The sequence below is a fragment of the Lepidochelys olivacea genome, assembly GCF_965140295.1.
Source record: "Lepidochelys olivacea isolate rLepOli2 genome assembly, chromosome: 3".
NCBI classification, from domain to species: Eukaryota; Metazoa; Chordata; order Testudines; family Cheloniidae; genus Lepidochelys; species Lepidochelys olivacea.
In genome coordinates this window covers 57,411,083-57,431,825 of record NC_140413.1, presented here as the reverse complement: position 1 = coordinate 57,431,825, position 20,743 = coordinate 57,411,083, and the positions used below count along the sequence as shown (strand labels likewise).

Sequence of the window (20,743 nt, the reverse complement as noted above, 5' to 3'; positions counted from 1 at the left end):
TAGGCTCTAAAGTTTTACATTGTTTCATTTTTGTATGCAGTTTTTTGAACATAATTCTACATTTGTAAGTTCAACTTTCACGATAAAGAGTTTGCACTACAGTACTTGTATTAGGTGAATTGAAAAATACTATTTCTGGTTTTTTACAGTGCAAATACTTGTAATCAAAAATAAATAAAGTGAGCGCTGTACACTTTGTATTCTTTGCTGTAATTGAAATCAATATATTTGAAAATGTAGAAAACATCAAAAATATTTAAATAAATGTCATTTGTGGTTAATCATGATTAATTTTTTTAATTGTACAATTAATCGTGATTCTTCTTATCGCTTTATAGCCCTAGTCTATAGGAAGTTCCGTTCTATAATTTCAAGTCTTAGTCACTAAAAAAAATATTTGTCAAATAAAAGGATTGCTGCCTATGTTTTTCCATAATCAACAAGTGATCTACACTGCATTGTTTAAAAGATTTAACCTGATCATCCTGGATTAAAAGTAATGCAACTGACCACACTGAACATTAAGTGGGAGGCCTGTTGTCTGGCTTGCTGGAGGAAGGTGGGTACCTCTTTAAGTGGTAGAGAGACACAAAGATTTTGCAGCAGCCTCAGAGGTGGGTGGAAGGTGGGTACCTCTAGATCAAGTCGGATTAATCAATGCTGTATTGATTTAGAAACAGATCAATATTGCATGAGGAGCTTTCCTCCCCACCCCAAATAAGTTAGATTATTGGAACTGGAAAGATCAGAAAGCCCCACAGCTCAGTTCACTGCTTTGTCCAGAGTGCCAAATGTGCTATACGGTGAAGTGTCCAACTATGCAATGAAGTTATAATGTCATAATTCATAGTCATTATGAAAGCCCATGTAAAGTACACAAGAGAGTATCTCTATGGAGTGGGGATGAACCTGAGGCTGGTGGGAGGGACCAATTCCCCAGGATTTGATGGCAGCTTGCCAAAAATGCCTGTGCAAATCAAAATCTCGAGATATAATAATAGTTATCGCATGCATATATGTTAAGCAATATGAAGAACACATTCAATTCACTCCCATACTATTATGCTCCAGAGATATATACTAAAAGTAAATATGCCAACAGCAATCCTAATAATAAAGGGTGCAGTTACCATGGAAGGTATGCTTCTCCAGCAGGAGTGCAGTCTTAGTCTTAAGTTAGGCCTGTGCTATGACCTTCAATGGAAATATTGCCATTCCATGACACAGTTATAGCATTGCTGCCTGAAAGTCAGGGATGGGTAACGCTATGCTTGGTTGTCATGCCTCCAGCACCTTTTTCTGTTCAGATGACTGAACAAAGCTTGCTAATTCCCATTGCCTGATATGCTAAGGTAAAAGTCTGGAGTACCTCCTCTGGGCTGGGATCCTGGCTCTATACTACATCTGCCTGGCTGGGAATTAAGAAGGTAAGAAAAACACACCTACTTTTTCACTCACATCCATCCACTATTTCCTCCAGTGCGGAGAATGCGTAGCTGGATGAGGAGCCACTTACTGAACACAGAGTTCTGCTTGCTCCACATGAACATACTTATTTGACCCAGAAGTGCTGCACAGTGGTCCTATTTCAGAAAATGCATAGGCCTCATTGCACATTTCAATAATGAATCCGGCCGCTCCACAACTTTTCAACTTTCCAAAATGTACGATTTGCCTTTTTCACATGGGATTCATGAAGCGCCATCCACAATACTTTTGCCCATTTTTAGACAGTATCTTTTGCCAGCATCACCATGGTGAAAATACTTCAGATGTAAAATCAAAAGACTGACTTCCCATGAATTAGAAGTCAACTGAATTTTTGCTGCAGCAAGAGTAAAGACACAGCAAATGATATATATCAAATTAAAAATATATTAAAAAAATTAAACTAGATTTCCTGAAGGCAGATGGAAGGACCTTGTATCAGAAAAATCAAAAGCCAGGTTGTAATTGTACTCATATCTACTGAAATAAGCTCTTTAGTACATTTTATCATTTCCTGCTCTTTTCTTGAACTCTTTAGAATTATAGAGATTGATCACTGCCCACAGATTTTAATGAATTTGGTTGATTATCCTAATTTTGGCAACTGCACACAAACTAGGAATGGTCTTGGGTTTTTTGTTGTTGTTTTGTTTTGGGGTTTGTTTTTTTGTTTTTTGCAAAAGATCATTTTTTTTGCAAAAGATCAATAATTAACATTAATATACTTCACATTTACTTTACTAACAACATTATAATAATAAATGATAAAAGAAAGCATGGATTCTAACCACTTTGTCCTCCTTTGGGAAAGCATCCAAGGAAGCAGAGTAAAGACAAAAAGAAACAGGAAGAGAAAAAGAAAAAAGTAGGCAAATATTAATAGGCAGATTTCAAAGAAAGGCAATTCTAGTAAGTGTCTCTATAAAGAGTTAAAAACATAAGACTTAAAAAAAAATAACATTTGTAAATAAAAATATTTATACTACTACATGCACAGAAAATATATATTCTAACATGGCCCCATAGAAGCATGAAAGATTGTAGCAAAGAATGGAGAAGTCAAAGAAGAATGGAAATATTAACAATCATGTTTCTCATGTCAGTTTTGCCATGAGAAACACTTTCTAAATCTTTTAAGGGCACCTAATAGGGCCTCTGTAGTTATGTATCTGGGTTTTCATCACAGGCTGCTTGTTTTCAAGAGTCCATAACTTAACACTTCCTCTCCTAGAAACGTGTCAAGTCAGCATACCTGACAAGGTCCTAACCCAGCCATGACATCTGTGGATCTTTTTATTTTATTTTATTTATTTATTTTAAATAGGACAATTTGACCATTTTAAAGTTTTTAAGTGAGTCAAAAATTAATTGGAATTTAATTGGTTTTAGAGCAATACTACAAAAATAATTATCAGATAAGCTATAAGACTGATGTCCCTTGACCCAGTTACAACATGGTTAAAATCTGTAGTGTGAACAGGCCTTAACCATGTTCTATAACTGGGCTAAAGCTCTAGCCATTTCCAATGCTTTGGCCCAGTCATCTGTCCCAGTAATAACACTAGGGCATCTGCAAAAAACAAATTGTAAAACTGTTCCATAACTGGGTAAGGAGACAACTAGGTAACCAGATTGATGAGTCTGTTGCTTTTCCAGTACAGATGGGTCCTATCACTCAAAAATAGGTTATTTTCTAGTGAATGCTCGATGTCTCTGCTGTGGGCTGACTTTCTTTATTGTGCCTAGGTACTGCAATTTACTAGACTTAATTGGTAACAGCCTTGCAAAACCATCATGAACATTTACCAGACCAGGTACAAAAATATTCTAACTCACATTTACCCTGACAACAATGTTGATATTAATAAAACCAATAATTTTTTACTCTCCTGTCAAAATGACTATTTTTCTAGTGTGACAATAGAACAGAATTTTGCAAAACTAATAGAAAGCACCACTGTTCTAAAGGTCTGGAGAGAGAATAATAATTATTGCAATGACTAGGCACAACAAGAAAAATTCAGGAAGCAATTTAAACCTTAATTCTGAATGTCTTTGGTTTTAAGTCATACCCCTTGGCTTTATTTTAAATACAGTAAATCAAATTTATGCTTGGTGCAACACAGCTGAAGTCAATGTTATCTCAGGAACAAATTTTGGACTAATGTTGATGTGTGACTAGAAATATTAGATAAGCAATAATTAAAACATGTTCAAGTTCTTCTGTGTCGTAAATATTGCAGATATTGTTGTAATCTTACCTAGAATACCAAAGTAAACTAGTTCTTCCTGTGTAACCTGTTCTAATGATACCACCTGCAGGTGATAGGGTGTGGTGCACACACATAGTTTTAAAACACTGAACATATTCAGCGGGTCATGTATGCAGCTGCATTCTTTTTTCAAAAAGTACACTGAACTCCAAGTAGGGTTACTGGGAGTTAAATGAGTACACTAAGAGTATAACATATTCCTGGTATAAATCTGAAATAGGCTGTTTCTGCTTTTTTAATTTTTTTAAAACCTGAATTTCAAAAGATCCTCAATAAAATAAATTCTAGTTCAGAGAAGAGGAAAAGAGTGCAACAATAGTTTAGTTGTAGAAGGGATTAGCTGTATTATACATTTTGTTTCTTGTCCATTTTTGAATTGAGTTCATATAGAAAAAGGGAGCTCCAAATATATTTAGGACACTGTCAAAGATTCCAGTGCCTTGATACAGCATCTGAGAAGCTGCACTAGGTATCACAATAGCTAACAAATCCATTGATAAGATGAAAGACTATTTAAACATTTTAGAGCATATTATGGGGCCAGGATAGCCCCCAAAATCAGCATGTGGCAGTGGTCTTCCACATATATATCTCACCTCTCATGAATGAGTGGGATAGCTGGCTGCCACCAATGGATCCATGATGCCAGAGAGAAGGGAATTGCTGGGGCAGAAGGCTTCCATATAGACCCCTGGGAAACCTAAAGATTTGGGGCCAAGCTTTCCAGCTCATTCTATACAGGTGGAAAAGAGGGCGCAAACCCCACCTGCCTGACAGAAGGATCAGGAATTAACTCCATGAGAGGGATTCTAGTCCATGATAAATTACAAGTACAGTACAATTTAAAACTAAATTAAATTAAAACTAAACTGAAACCAATACACTTGGTGTTCATCAGTGCAATTCGGAAGGGCTTACTTTCCCCTTCCCTGAGTTGATCATTCTTTTAAAGAGAAACACAAATGACCTTAAAACCTTTATGAAAAAGAAGTTTAAAATTCTACAGAGTTAATCAAAATTGCTCAATAGGGGAAATTCGAAACATCTAAGATGAAAATGTGGTTTATCATTCCAGATAAAATAAAAATTCTTCCTTCAAACTATAGCTCAGCACAGTCATACAACATTTTATTTTATTTTATTTTAATTAACTGTCTTTAGGGATCATAAATTTCTTCATACTTTTGGAATACATTGTTTTGACTTGTTACCTACCAACACAGAAACCCCACCTTAGAAAGGGTCAAGGTGAAATGATGAATGGAAGAGATGCTAAAGTAAGATAAGTGAGGAACAATTTGTAGGTTTGAGTGTATCAATATTTGCAATAAAAACTATGCAATAGAAAACTTACATTGTTTGATCGTAGAGAAACACGACCTCCACATCGTGCACAAAACTTGGTCCGGCAGTAAGAGCATAAATGACCACAACCATCAGCAAACTTTGTTTTAAGACAGATTCCACACGTAGGTGCATCATCCTTGTGCTCTCCCTGGTAGCGGCGGGCTTCTTCACCTATTTTTCTTACTTGCTCTTTATAACTTTCAAATTGCTGATGCAACCTCCTGCACAGAAGAGAAAACAGTTTATAGCAATAACAAAAGAAACTATTTGTCTTTTGATTTACAACAGCATCTAATATTCTAGGTCCTTTTACAACAATTAAAATAGACAATATCAAATACAAGTTGAACTTGAAAGATTGCCCCACCAGCTCTAAAATTCACATAAAAAATCTTAAGAGTAAACTAACAGGAGTAAGTGGTCAAAAGATAATTATTTAAAAGATGTCAGGTGAATCATTTTATGTGACTAATACCAGTTTCAAATATACAGTTACAGATTATCAAAAAAACCCAAATCAGATATAAATGTATCTAACAATTATGAAATCAAAGCTAAAAATACTTATCAATATTTGCTTGAGCATCAATTATTATTTATTTATTTACATTGCACTAGTGTCCATAGGTTATAATCAGGATGTGCGTTGCAAGCCTCAGTTTAAAAGGTTAGATGCTATGGAACAATTAAAGACCATAACTTAAAGATTCCAACAAACATTCCGCCATCATCTCTAAAACCAAGAAAAAATTCCCCAAGTGAAATGCACATATTTTAACATAGACAGACCAGCATCAAATACAGTAAAAAAACGCTGGCAGTATCGATACCAGAGGTATATGACAGGTTTCAGAGTAGCAGCCGTGTTAGTCTGTATTCGCAAAAAGAAAAGGAGTACTAGTGGCACTTAGAGACGAACCAATTTATTTGAGCATAAGCTTTCGTGAGCTCAGGAAAGCTTATGCTCAAATAAATTGGTTCGTCTCTAAGGTGCCACTAGTACTCCTTTTCTTCTTTCAGAGGTATATGGACTTACTAAAGATTAAACTCTGGTCCATTTCTTGGCCCTTACTACAGTGGTCTCTTTCAGTTTTATTGCAGGGCTCTTCCTTCACAATGTACCTGGAATTCTGACACGAGAGCTCATGCTTTGCATAAATCCATATGAAATTATATGGATGTTATAGAGTGTACCACATATTCCAGTTTTCAGGTGCCAGATTAGGCCAGTTAGCAGTGGTTCCATGAACAAGCAGTTTTTCCTTGGTTGATTCCAATTTTGTTCTAGAATCTAAAGTCTTCATTTAAAAAAATGTAATCACAACCCTTATGGTGGTGACGGTAACCTTCAAAATGTGAACCAGATGAAAATAAACGCAGTGGTGTCTTTTTGAGTCTGCAAATCTCCTTAAATAATAAATAGCTTTGAGAAAAGTAAGGACTTTTATTGACCTGAATGAGAAGGTGACTGAAGCTTAAATTATGACAATTTAAACTTCAACATTGTTAGCAGATCAAACCGTGCAAGAACGAACATCGAAACCATCTACTGTGAATAGTGGCGCATTTTGCTGCCACAAGTAGGAAAATGTTTCGTAGTGGGAACCAGGACACCACCACTACGTATTTTTTCCCCAGTGTGACTTCTGGCTTTCTGACTATTACACCTAGCATGGAAGTCATAGATCCCAGATGAGTGAGAGTACAATAATACAGAGAGACATTTATAACAGATGTACACCTCACCATCCTTATGTGGAAACCACAAGCAAAATTTTCAGATATTTATACTTTGCTCAATATATATATCTCCTTAGATATTATAAAAACATGAAAAACTAAGTATCTTATTAATAGAAACAGGACATCTTGAAATTAATACATTATGTAAGTACATGTGTCCGTCCATGAAAGCCTTGATTATTCTCTTCATCATTTCCTCCTGCTTTGAGATGGCTACTTTATACTAGCTTTGAGAATCACGCCCTTAAACAGATTTTAGTTACATACCTTTTACTCTTGGGGAAGCTGTACATTTGAGTACCCTTTTCTGAGATATAAATAGGACTCAATCTTAACTAGTAACAATCAACTCAAACTCCCCGCAAAATTTCTTCGAAGTAGTTGCATATTTTTCTTTTTTAGATGCTATTCAAGCTTTGCAATTCATCATCCAATTAACTAATAGATTGGCTGCCAGAATTAATGTTAAAATACATATATTTGGTGTTAGAAATGGTTGTTCATAATTAAATAAATTAGTAATAGTTAAGTAATTAACATCAATGTATGTGACCAAACCACACAGTCTAGTTTGAAGCTTCACTGGTTTCAAATACTAAAAGGGCCGAAGAAGAATTAATTGAATGGAAGCCTTAGTACTCAGGGAATACTGGAACATTTTTTGTTCCAGTACTTGAGCAATTCTAATAGTAAGCAAAGAATGATGTTCTATGTCCTTGTTTTTCCCATCCGATGGTAAGTGAAAGATGGGATTCAGGAATAAATCAATCAGCAATTACACTAATAACAGTAACCTTGTTAGGACACCATTCTAACAAAGAAGCAGAAGAAAAAAGGCAAAGTTATCCTAATTTTCTCTTCTCCCTCTCTATAAACATTATACACTATCCTAAGTGTTTTGTGTTAATGAAAAAGCAGGCTGTAGCACCGAAGACTTAGTTTTGCTAAACCGCTTAAGCAACATTTGCAATGTCGGATTAGATAAGAGAAAAATGGGTCAAGAGAATTAGACAAAATACTGAAAAACAATACTACTACTGGTTACATTATTGGATTTCACCTTTGATATATAACTACTTTTATTAGACTACTAATGCCATCTGCTCACATATAGCTTTCTAATGGGAACTATTAAAAATGTTAAGGAATATGTAAAATAACCAATTTAATTATCCAAATAATTTTAAGAGTACCATAAGTAAATCAATTACACAGAATGTATCCATCAGGAATTTTGCTTAATGTTATTTAATTTGTTTAATTTAATTTGTAAATTGTGAGCAAAATTTCTGATGGATATTTTGCTGTACATTTTGTTCAGGATGGAATTATAGCATGGAAATGAATTAATTTTCCCTCCACTGCACACTGGCCTGGTATTGCCAAACTTGGGTTATATAGTAAAGCAGGAAAGAACTGACGACAGAGAGTACAGTACATCTGTTTTTGTCTTAAAACCTTTGTCCTGCTCCTTTTCTATTAAGTATGTGTATAAAAAAAAATGGTTTAGCTTTGAAATATTGATATGAAACAGAAACTTTCATTTCAAATTCTGTTGTTGGAAAACCAAAACAGGTTGTTGAAATTGACATTTTCCATAGATTTTGACAAAACTATATTTTCCAAGGGAAAAATATTTTGGTCAAAACATTTCTACCGGCTTGACTGATTAGTTTATCCTAAATTGAATTATTTTTTGATTTGGGGTGGTGGTGGGTTTTTTAATTTGTTATATGGCAGTGACCATGGATTCATTATATCCCTTCATTTTCACTCCTAATGGTCTCACATTTTCCTTTTGCTTTGAAACTTTCTATGCTTGCTTTCATCCCAAAGGGTATTTATTTGTTCATCAGTTACCAAGCCAGATTAGCATGAAAAGATACACAATTCCTACCATAAAAAGTTTCAGTAGCTTCATATGGATAGAAAAAAATATAAAAATTACTGAGGGTACAAAATGCAGACTCACTGAAAAAAATCAATCTAAATTTGGGTGAGGAAAAAGGGTTAGATTTTTTTTTTAAGTTAAGTTTAAAGTAGTATGTTTTGCCTGTGCAGTAAAAAAGTTTCATATTTGTTTTTGTTTCATATCAACACAGTGCTTGCTTAAGTGGGTACAGAATAGTGGGCACACATGGCGAATCAACTGCAGTTCTTGTTTTGGATTACTTTATTGGCTCATTCCAAGGATAGATCTTATGAGAAATTCATGTTGTTAGAAGAGCACTTTTTATTTTATAGGAAATACAGAAGCACACTCTATAAAATTCACATTTGGATTTTAGCCCCGTTCTGCTCAAACATAGGTGTGGCTTCTCGATCTGTCTCATTCAAGCCAGGGACAAAACTCCTATAGACTTTAATAAGGCCAGGATTTCACCGCCGTCCTGCTTTTTCCTAACTGGTAAATGGGTTCACTAAGGGTAAAGTTCATCAACTGGGATGGAGAAGGATTCCAGCAGCCCCTTCTCGTGGGGAAAATAAAGGAAAAGATATTGTGTTAAAGTAGCACTAGACCTTAGAAATTAAGTACATAAAAGTAATGAAATTGAAAAGGGTTAAGATTTTCTCCAGTGACATTCTCTCTCCTACATTGCACATATGATATGAAAACCACCAAATGTATTCGCAAAAAGAAAAGGAGTACTTGTGACACCTTAGAGACTAACCAATTTATTTGAGCATGAGCTTTGCTCACGAAAGCTCATGCTCAAATAAATTGGTTAGTCTCTAAGGTGCCACAAGTACTCCTTTTCTTTTTGCGAATACAGACTAACACGGCTGTTACTCTGAAACCAAATGTATTGTTTTATTTTGTTTCTTTTCAAGAAGACCAATTGTTTCTCATTGAAAAAAAAAAGACAAAATGTGACAAAAAGGTCCATTTAGCTTAAAGACACGTTCCATACTTTTTCTGCATACGTTTTCTAAGAATGCCATGAATTTGCATCAATTTATGTCTAGATATATTTAAAACCTTTGAAATATGTAGTTAGTCACTTTGGATGTCCAGCAGATGGCACTGAAGATTGCATTTTCACATTGTCTTCTCTCATGTTCAACTGAAATTACTGACTCTCACAACCTTAAACATCTAATTTTCTATAATAAAATTATGTTCTGTTGTGGGCACATCTTATTAGAAAAAAGGTGTCTTCTCATAAGTGGCATCGCTGTAAAAAGTGCAAAATACAGCTCAGCAGCTGTAGCACATATGGTGTGAAAAAAATAGTGCTTTGAATAAGATGCAGTATCTTGCCCCGTACACATACACAATTTTTTCATAAAATCAGTTAATTTTATTGTGTCTATCTTTATCATCATTTTTAATTTTATATCATCCTTAGCAACAATCAGCTCAAGAAGATAAACTCTATGATTTACTTCAAAATGAACATGACAAATTATGTGCTCTGGTGTATTTTCTTCAACCACTTGATCATACTCTGCTTTCAAAGCCGGGAGCAGAATCCAGCAATCCTGATACCCAGCATTCCACTGCTATCTCACAAAGAGCTGTGTGTATCACGTCCCACTCTATGGGTTGGTCCATACAGGGTTTGTCTTTAGTAGGAAAAGGAGTCAAGTTTAGATTGGGCTTAGCTAACACATGCTAAGAATAGAGACTACATGTGACCCAAACACTTTGCTTCCCTTATCAGTTTTCTACCATTCCTAGCTTTGGATTTATATATATTACTAACAGCTTCCCCTTTATTTTATTTTATTTTTATATCTGCCTTCACTTTCCCTCTAAACCAGGTCAGTTTTTTTAAACAAAACAGAATTCTTCCTTGATTGCAGGATTGTGGCTTTTGGGGCATCTAGTAAAGTGTTCTTAAACAATTCCCAGTTGTCATTCACATTTTTCTGATTAAATTCTTCTTCCCAACTGATTTGGCTCATAATTGTTCACAGCTTTGTGAAATTGGCCCTTTTATTGCATCAAATATATACACCACTGGTCTGGACTTTAATCTATTTGTACATTACAAATTAATCAAGTCACAATCACTTGTAGATAAAGTTACCACAAATTTTTAGTTCAGTGATTAAGTCCTCAGTGTAAAGATTAGGTCTAATATAGTATTCCACTGTGTTTGGATGCAATGCTTTTTGAATTAAGAAATTGTCTTCTATAATATTTAGACATTCAAAGGATGTTTCATATTATATGTATATTATATGTTGTTATATTTATTATTTATATTTGTATTATATTTTAATCACCTGTATTTAGTTTAATGGGAACTGTCTCTTTAAGATCAGGATGTGACATTTGATTGTAAAGTAAGCTTGCAGGAGACAAAGCAGCCTGTGAGAAACCCTGAACGTGTTTAAGCTCAGTCAGAGGTCAGAACTTGGATTAATAAACATCTTTATTGACAGCGCATTATTTTTAAGGTTTAACAATAGAAGTAAATGAGGGTTTGGGAACCTCAGGACACTGCTAATGAAAAGTCATCTGTACCACTAACTGCAAGTGTTCAAAAATCCTGAGTCAGAAACCTAAAATTGTAAGATTTTTATAAAATTACATGAATTTTAGGTAAAATAATTGGTTTGGTTTTTGTTTGTTTTGCCTCCTGGTTTCTCTTGAGTGCTTAGGATTCAGTTAGGCCACATTTTCAAGCTTCTCTCTACAACCATGGCTCCTCTATGAAATATGTTTGAGCTCTGACTAAGTTACAACTCCCTTATCACAAATTCACATCGTGTTTTGGTAGAAATTGGTAGAATCAGAAGAGAGGCCAAGAACTATCTAGGTCACAACACTGAGATACCCCTTCTTCCCCTAGAGAAAGCAATTTTCAAGCTAAAACTTTACTAAATGAAGGCTTTTTAAATGTACAAATTATCTAATTAAATAACTTGCATAAAATGTCACACATGGAGCTGCATGAAACCTGGCAATGCTGTAAGTAATTGGAAGATTCCATTTTCATACATTTTATTTTTTTAGTGTGCAGCTATAGCCCACCAGTGCTCTCAATTTTTATCTGTCGTGAAAGAGACTACCTACTAAAAGATAAAGTTGCTTCAGAAACCTTGTGACTCAAGAGGGACAATTGGTTGATTGTGAGTCAGTGATGTGTGATCGCTAAAATAAAGGAAACTATATTTGCTAGCTTCCCACTATTCCTCCCAGCATGATCACAGGCAGCTGCTCTACCAGGAAGGTTCCCTCTGACCAAGCCTGCAGGAACTTTTATAGACTTTCTTTTTTAGCTAAAAGGTGCTTTTATATATCAAAGATGAACTAACTCTTATGAAAACTCCACTTCATGTCGGTTTTCAATTACATACTTCTGTAATGACAGGTTTCAGAGTAACAGCCGTGATAGCCTGTATTCGCAAAAAGAAAAGGAGTACGTGTGGCACCTTAGAGACTAACCAATTTATTTGAGCATAAGCTTTCATCACGAAAGCTTATGCTCAAATAAATTGGTTAGTCTCTAAGGTGCCACACGTACTCCTTTTCTTTATACTTCAGTAAGAGAAGCCTTTGTCATTGGACCCAATCCTGCAGGTCCTGATAAAGCTAAACTCCTGAGTTCAATGGAATTTATCATAAATAAGGCCTTTAAAATTAGATTCAATATTTTTGCAACATGGTGTAGTTATTAAGGGCCTGATGCTGTGCCCATAGAAGTTAGAAACATGGTGTAGTTATTAAGGGCCTGATGCTGTGCCCATAGAAGTTAAGAAAAAATCTCTCATCAACTCCACAGGAACGGAAGCAGGCTTAGAGATTAGGAAAGGAAAGGGAATAAAATAAAGAGATGGAAAGAGAAAGAAACCTAGTGAAGAGATGGAGAGGGAGAGGGGAAAGAAGAATAAGTGCTCGACCATCCACAGCTGTATCAGAGCTGTGCTCAATGCACCAGAGTTGGGAGGGTAAAATGGCTTTACATGACCTTTTTGCGACCAGCCCTTGTTGCAGCGGTTCAACTGCCAGCATGTTAAAGAATCATCAGAGCTGCTCTAAATTACACTGGCTTGTAACAGCCAAGAATTACTCAAGCACGGCTTGCTCCCGTCATGCTTCTTTATGCCCCCCAACAGCAAGTCCCCAACATGCTCCCACGCCTGGGAGTCACTAGGCTATTTTGGGCAAAATGACCTACACCTCCTGCTTCTCCTCCAGCCATTTTGTGTGGAGCTAGGCAGCCATCTATCTCATTCCCCCCAGAAGCAGCTTAGGTACCTATGCCAACTGACTCCATGCGGCAAGGCCCGTACATGGATCGCTAAGCAGATGTAGGTGGCTATCTCTGAGACAGGGGAGGGGTTTAGGACACAATCCTCTCATTAGCATCTCCCATTGACTAGCTTAGGCAGCTCCCGGCCTAGCATGCTGGCTTTTGTGGATCACATTCTTAGGTGCCTATCTCTCCCCATTCATTGTACATGGAGACTGGGCACCTAAATCGGCTTTGTGGATGACAATGTTGTTCCTGTGATTTTCTATGCACCTAAAAGTTAGACATTATGACATTCAGCGGTGAAACAGTCCCTTCGTGGATCCCATCCTAAGTGACTTAACAAGAAAAAGTCCCATTGATTTCAGATTGCAAACCCTGGTGGAGGTCTACAGCCTGGTTGAAGCATTTGTGCTTCCTTAACTTGTAGAAATTCCTCAGAAGATGGCTTTGGTTGCAAATCTAGCACAGGCTATTTGCTTGTCGATCTAAGTTACACAACTTCAGCTACATAAATAAAGACTGGTCCAGATGCTCAAAGGTAATTAGGCTCCTAACTTCCACTGACATGAACAGGAGTTAAGTGCCTAAATACCTTTGAGGCTCTGGGCCACGGTCACATCGCATGATGATCCTTCATCTGATTTTAATCAAAGGGCAATAGACAACATATTGAGTTCTATTTATTAATGTTTTTATACTGCACCAAAACCATGCTATCTGAGCATCTATATCTCACTCAGAAGGGAATCCCATTGGTATCAATATGATGTTTAATGTCTATTATCATTAATACACGTTATAATCTGAAATACAAAAGACCAATAGATCATCTAGGTCTTGTAAGAACAGGAGTGCTGCTTTTTGTCATGGAGAAGTGCAGATTGGGATTCCTTGGCCTTGAAAGTCTTTCTTTTCAATAGGCATCCAATTTTGTGAAAGCAAAAGTATGCAGAATATGTGAAAAGCAAAAGGCTACTGAAGACGCGATAAATCGACCGCCGAGCGCTCTCCTGTCGACTCCGGTACTCCACTGGAGCGAGAAGTGTAGGTGGAGTTGACGGGGGAGTGTCAGCAGTCAACCTACTGTAGTGAAAACACCACAGTAAGTAGATCTAAGTACATCGACTTCAGCTACGCTATTTACGTAGCTGAAGTTGTGTAACTTAGATCGACCCTCCCCCCAGTGTAGACCAGGCCTAAGTCTCACTGAAGTTAAACAACCTGAAAACCAATCATCAAAAGTTTAAAGACTCTGAAAACAAATAATCGAACATTTTTCTTTTGAAAATAAATAACACAGACTTAAATAACTCCAAGGACTATTTTAATATTGTGAGGAGAGTGATAAAATGTACCGTATTCAGGACATACCAACCTTTTATGTTCAATGAGATATTTTAGCTTTCTATAATTTACTTAAAAAGAAAAGGAGTACTTGTGGCACCTTAGCGACTAACCAATTTATTTGAGCATAAGCTTTCGTGAGCTACAGCTCACTTCATCGGATGCATACTGTGGAAAGTATAGAAGATCTTTTTATACACACAAAGCATGAAAAAATGCGTGTTTACCACTACAAAAGGTTTTCTCTCCCCCCACCTCACTCTCCTGCTGGTAATAGCTTATCTAAAGTGATCACTCTCCTTACAATGTGTATGATAATCAAGGTGGGCCATTTCCAGCACAAATCCAGGGTTTAACAAGAACTTCTGGGGGGGCGGCGGGAGGAAAAAAACAAGGGGAAATAGGTTACCTTGCATAATGACTTAGCAAGGTAACCTATTTCCCCTTGTTTTTTCCTACCCCCCCCCCCCCGACGTTCTTGTTAAACCCTGGATTTGTGCTGGAAATGGCTGTCATAAATATAAAGGGAAGGGTAAACCCCTTTGAAATCCCTCCTGGCCAGGGGAAAGCTCCTCTCACCTGTAAAGGGTTAAGAAGCTAAAGGTAACCTCGCTGGCACCTGACCAAAATGACCAATGAGGAGACAAGATACTTTCAAAAGCTGGGAGGAGGGAGAGAAACAAAGGGTCTGGGTCTGTCTGTATGCTGGTTTTCTGCCAGGGATAGACCAGGAATGGAGCCTTAGAACTTTTAGTAAGTAATCTAGCTAGGTATGTGTTAGATTATGATTTCTTTAAATGGCTGAGAAAAGAATTGTGCTGAATAGAATAACTATTTCTGTCTGTGTATCTTTTTTGTAACTTAAGGTTTTGCCTAGAGGGGTTCTCTATGTTTTTGAATCTAATTACCCTGTAAGATATCTACCATCCTGATTTTACAGGGGGGATTTCTTTATTTCTATTTACTTCTATTTTTTATTAAAAGTCTTCTTGTAAAACACTGAATGCTTTTTCATTGTTCTCAGATCCAAGGGTTTGGGTCTGTGGTCACCTATGCAAATTGGTGAGGCTTTTTATCCAACATTTCCCAGGAAAGGGGGAACTCTCCTTACAATGTGTATGATAATCAAGGTGGGCCATTGTCAAGGTTCCTCCCCCACTCTGAACTCTAGGGTACAGATGTGGGGACCTGCATGAAAAACCTCCTAAGCTTATCTTTACCAGCTTAGGTCAAAACTTCCCCAAGGTACAAAATATTACACCCGTTATCCTTGGACTGGCCGCTACCACCACCAAACTAATACTGGTTACTGGGGAAGAGCTGTTTGGACGCGTCCTTCCCCCCAAAATACTTCCCAAAACCTTGCACCCCACTTCCTGGACAAGGTTTGGTAAAAAGCCTCACCAATTTGCCTAGGTGACTACAGACCCAGACCCTGGGATCTTAAGAACAATGAACAATCCTCCCAACACTTGCACCCCCCCTTTCCTGGGAAATGTTGGATAAAAAGCCTCACCAATTTGCATAGGTGACCACAGACCCAAACCCTTGGATCTGAGAACAATGAAAAAGCATTCAGTGTTTTACAAGAAGACTTTTAATAAAAAATAGAAGTAAATAGAAATAAAGAAATCCCCCCTGTAAAATCAGGATGGTAGATATCTTACAGGGTAATTAGATTCAAAAACATAGAGAACCCCTCTAGGCAAAACCTTAAGTTACAAAAAAGATACACAGACAGAAATAGTTATTCTATTCAGCACAATTCTTTTCTCAGCCATTTAAAGAAATCATAATCTAACACATACCTAGCTAGATTACTTACTAAAAGTTCTAAGACTCCATTCCTGTTCTGTCCCTGGCCAAGACGACTACAGACAGACCCAGACCCTTTGTTTCTCTCCCTCCTCCCAGCTTTTGAAAGTATCTTGTCTCCTCATTGGTCATTTTGGTCAGGTGCCAGCGAGGTTACCTTTAGCTTCTTAACCCTTTACAGGTGAGAGGAGCTTTCCCCTGGCCAGGAGGGATTTCAAAGGGGTTTACCCTTCCCTTTATATTTATGACACGCCCCCCAAATCTCAGCTAGGGTGAAACACTGGCTGGGATTTCTTCCTGGAGCTCTAGGAAAACAGAGTTAATAAGACACATGCATCTCTAAATATACTACCAAGTACATAAAGACTAACAATATTTTCCACATCTCAAGGACGATTTTAACCAGTTGATTCTGGGAAACTTTCACGGGAGAGTGCATCAGCCACTTTGTTAGAAGCTCCTGAGATGTGTTGGATGTCGAAATCAAAATCTTGGAGAGCTAAACTCCACCGAAGAAGTTTTTTGTTAGTTTCTTTGACGGTGTGAAGCCACTTTAGTGCAGCATGGTCGGTTTGCAGGTGGAAACGCCGTCCCCAAACATATGGGCGTAGCTTTTCCAGAGCGTAGACAATGGCATAACATTCTTTTTCAGTGACTGACCAGTTGCTTTCCCTCTCAGACAGTTTTTTGCTGAGAAACACTACAGGGTGGAATTCTTGATCAGGTCCTTTCTGCATTAAAACTGCTCCCACACCACGCTCGGATGCATCTGTGGTTACTAGGAACGGTTTGTCAAAGTCTGGGGCCCTTAGTACAGGGTCAGACATGAGTGTCGCTTTAAGCTTGTTAAAGGCCTTCTGACACTTTCCGGTCCACTGAACAGCATTTGGCTGTTTCTTTTTGGTTAGGTCTGTCAGTGGGGCAGCGATTTGGCTGTAGTGCGGTACAAATCGTCTGTAATAACCGGCCAAGCCTAAGAAGGATTGAACCTGTTTCTTTGACTTTGGGACAGGCCACTTTTGGATAGCATCCACTTTGGCCTGTAGGGGGCTGATAGTTCCTTGACCCACCTGGTGTCCAAGGTAAGTCACTCTGTTTAGGCCTATTTGACACTTCTTAGCCTTAACAGTTAGTCCTGCCTCCCTTATGCGCTCAAGGACTTTTTGTAGATGTTCCAGGTGGTCTGCCCAGGAATCCGAAAATATGGCCACATCGTCAAGGTAGGCGACTGCATATTCTCCTAATCCCGCTAGGAGACCATCTACAAGTCTTTGGAAAGTGGCGGGTGCATTTCGCAGCCCGAAAGGGAGTACATTAAATTCATACAGCCCGAGATGTGTGATGAAGGCTGACCTTTCCTTGGCAGATTCATCTAGCGGTACCTGCCAGTACCCCTTGGTTAAGTCCAAGGTAGAGATGAACTGGGCCCGTCCCAGTTTCTCTAATAGTTCATCTGTGCGTGGCATTGGATAGTTGTCTGGGCGAGTTACAGCATTTAGCTTACGGTAGTCCACGCAAAAACGTATTTCCCCATCTGGTTTGGGAACTAGAACCACTGGAGATGCCCATGCACTTTCAGAGGGGCGGATTACACCCATCTGTAACATATCCTGGATCTCCCGTTCTATAGCAGTTTTAGCTTGAGGAGACACCCGGTAAGGTTGGACCCTAATTGGGTGAGCATTACCTGTGTCAATGGAGTGGTATGCCCGTTCAGTCAGTCCTGGGGTGGCTGAGAACGTTGGCGCGTAGCTAGTGCACAGCTCCTGGATCTGCTGTCGCTGCATACGCCCAAGGGTCATGGAGAGGTTCACCTCTTCCACACCACCAGCACATTTCCCTTCGTAGTAGACACCTTCGGGCCACTCAGCATCGTCTCCTCCCTGGGCTGTAAACTGACAAACCTTTAATTCTCTGGAATAAAAGGGCTTAAGAGAATTAATATGGTACACCTTAGGCTTTCGGTTGGAGGTGGGGAATGCTATGAGATAATTAACAGCTCCCAGGCGCTCCTGGACCGTGAATGGCCCTTCCCACGATGCTTCCATTTTATGGGCCTGGAGCACCTTTAAGACCATGACCTGGTCTCCTACTTTGAAGGAACGCTCTCTGGCATGTTTATCATACCAGGCTTTTTGCTCTTTTTGAGCATCCTGTAAGTTTTCTCTAGCAAGGGCTAAAGAGGTTCGGAGGGTGTTTTGTAGGTTGGTTACGAAGTCCAGAATGTTAGTTCCTGGAGAAGGTGTAAATCCCTCCCATTGCTGCTTCACCAACTGCAATGGCCCCTTAACCTCACGGCCATATACAAGTTCAAATGGGGAAAACCCTAAACTGGGATGTGGTACAGCTCTGTAGGCAAAGAGCAACTGCTGCAACACTAGGTCCCAATCATTGGAGTGCTCATTTTCGAATTTACGTATCATGGCCCCCAAAGTTCCATTAAACTTCTCCACCATGCCATTTGTTTGATGATGGTAAGGAGTGGCAACCAAGTGATTTACCCCATGAGCTTCCCAAAGGTTTTTCATAGTTCCTGCCAGGAAATTAGTCCCTGCATCTGTGAGGATGTCGAAGGGCCAACCTACCCTGGCAAAAATGTCTGCTAGTGCCTGGCACACACTTTTAGCCCTGGTGTTGCTTAGAGCTACTGCTTCTGGCCATCGGGTGGCAAAATTCATGAAAGTCAGTATGTACTGCTTTCCTCTGGGTGTCTTTTTCGGAAAAGGACCCAGAATATCCACAGCTACTCGCTGAAATGGAACTTCAATGATGGGGAGTGGCTGGAGAGGGGCTTTGACCTGGTCTTGGGGTTTTCCCACTCTTTGGCACACCTCACAAGACTGGACATAGGTAGAAACATCCTTGCCCATTCCCTCCCAGTGGAATGACCCCCCCAAACGGTCTTTGGTCCTGTTCACCCCAGCATGGCCACTAGGGTGATCATGGGCTAAGCTCAAGAGCTTGGCCCGGTATTTAGTTGGAACTACCAACTGTCTCTGAGGATGCCAGTCTTCCTGGTGTCCACCAGAAAGAGTTTCCTTGTATAAAAGTCCTCTTTCTACAACAAACCTGGATCGATTAGAAGAGCTGAGAGGCGGTGGGTTGCTCCGTGCCGCCGTCCAAGCTCTCTGAAGGCTTTCATCTGCTTCCTGTTCGGTCTGGAACTGTTCCCTTGATGCTGGAGTCATCAGTCCCTCATTGGATTGGGGACATAGGCTTGGTCCCTCTGGAAGCGATATAGGGGATGGAGCTGTTTCTGTTGACTGTGAACCGCTCTCCGCTGGTGTACTATGTTGGGATTCAGGCTCCGGCTGAGCCTCTTGTGTAGGGTTATCGGCTGCTGCCAGTTCAGGTTCGGTGGGGCCCTCTGGTGTTGAGGTTGCAAGTACTGGATTCAGTGCTGGCACGGGGTCTGGTGTTGGTTGTTTGGCTGGTTCCGGTTCTGGAACTGGTTCCGTCTGGGTCTCTGGGACTGGATCCACTACTGCTGTTGTAGACATTGGCCTGGGGTCCGGGTCCATCACCTCTGACTGGGTCCTGATAGAAGTTTCCGGAACAGAGCTAGGCCTCATGGCTTGTTTAGCCTGGCTGCGGGTGACCATTCCCACCCTCTTGGCCTGCTTCACATGATTGGCCAAGTCTTCCCCCAACAGCATGGGGATGGGATAATCATCATAGACTGCAAAGGTCCACATTCCTGACCAGCCCTTGTACTGGACAGGCAACTTGGCTGTTGGCAAATTGAAAGAGTTGGACTTGAAGGGTTGAATCGTCACTTGGATCTCTGGGTTGATTAAATTGGAGTCCACTAAGGAAGCATGGATAGCTGACACTTGTGCTCCGGTGTCCCTCCACACGGTGACCTTCTTCCTGCCCACACTCACAGTTTCCCTCCGCTCCAAGGGTATCTGGGAGGTATCTGGGCCTGTGGACCTCTGGTGTGATTCTGGTGCAATGAACTGTAATCTGTTGGGGTTCTTGGGGCAGTTGGCCTTTACATGCCCCAGCTCATTACACTTAAAACATCGTCCAGCTGACAGGTCACTGGGGCGAGGAGGGTTGCTGGAGAACGGGGTGGTGGGACGATAAGGGGTCTGGAGGGTTCTTTGGGAGGTAGGTGGGGCTTTGGGCAGCCCCCGGTAATAGGGTGTGGTCTGGGGTGGTCCCTTCTGGTCTCCGCTCCAACTGCGACCAGTTTTCTTCTTCTCTGCCACCTCCACCCATCTGGCTCCAATCTCTCCTGCCTCAATTACAGTTTTGGGTTTCCCATCTGTAGCCAGACAGCCAGCCCCCCCCCCGCTCTCAGACCAGCATTGCTGGAAACACAGGAGGAAGCAGGAACAGGGCACTTAACATATATTCCAGCACAGCCTTTGAAGCTGTGAAAGCACAGGTGTGCTGCTACAATGTGCCTCTGGGAACAGATACAAGGATTAAGTTCACAGCAGGCAGAGGCCCTGTGACAGACATGGCTCTTAGCCCCTACTAAATAGCGTGATGCACACACACCAACATCCTAGGTGG

General features: G+C 39.6%; 1 protein-coding gene across 27 annotated transcripts in view; it reads right to left on the bottom strand.

Annotated features, from left to right (window-relative positions):
- Positions 1-20,743, bottom strand: part of RIMS1 (regulating synaptic membrane exocytosis 1) — a 513,389-nt gene that overhangs the window by 354,572 nt on the left and 138,074 nt on the right. For all 27 annotated transcript variants that reach the window (XM_084623248.1, XM_084623228.1, XM_084623249.1 and 24 more), the window contains exon 2: positions 5,116-5,329. In XM_084623248.1, the coding sequence (XP_084479374.1) occupies positions 5,116-5,329 (214 nt within the window). The remainder of the gene's footprint in view (positions 1-5,115; positions 5,330-20,743) is intronic.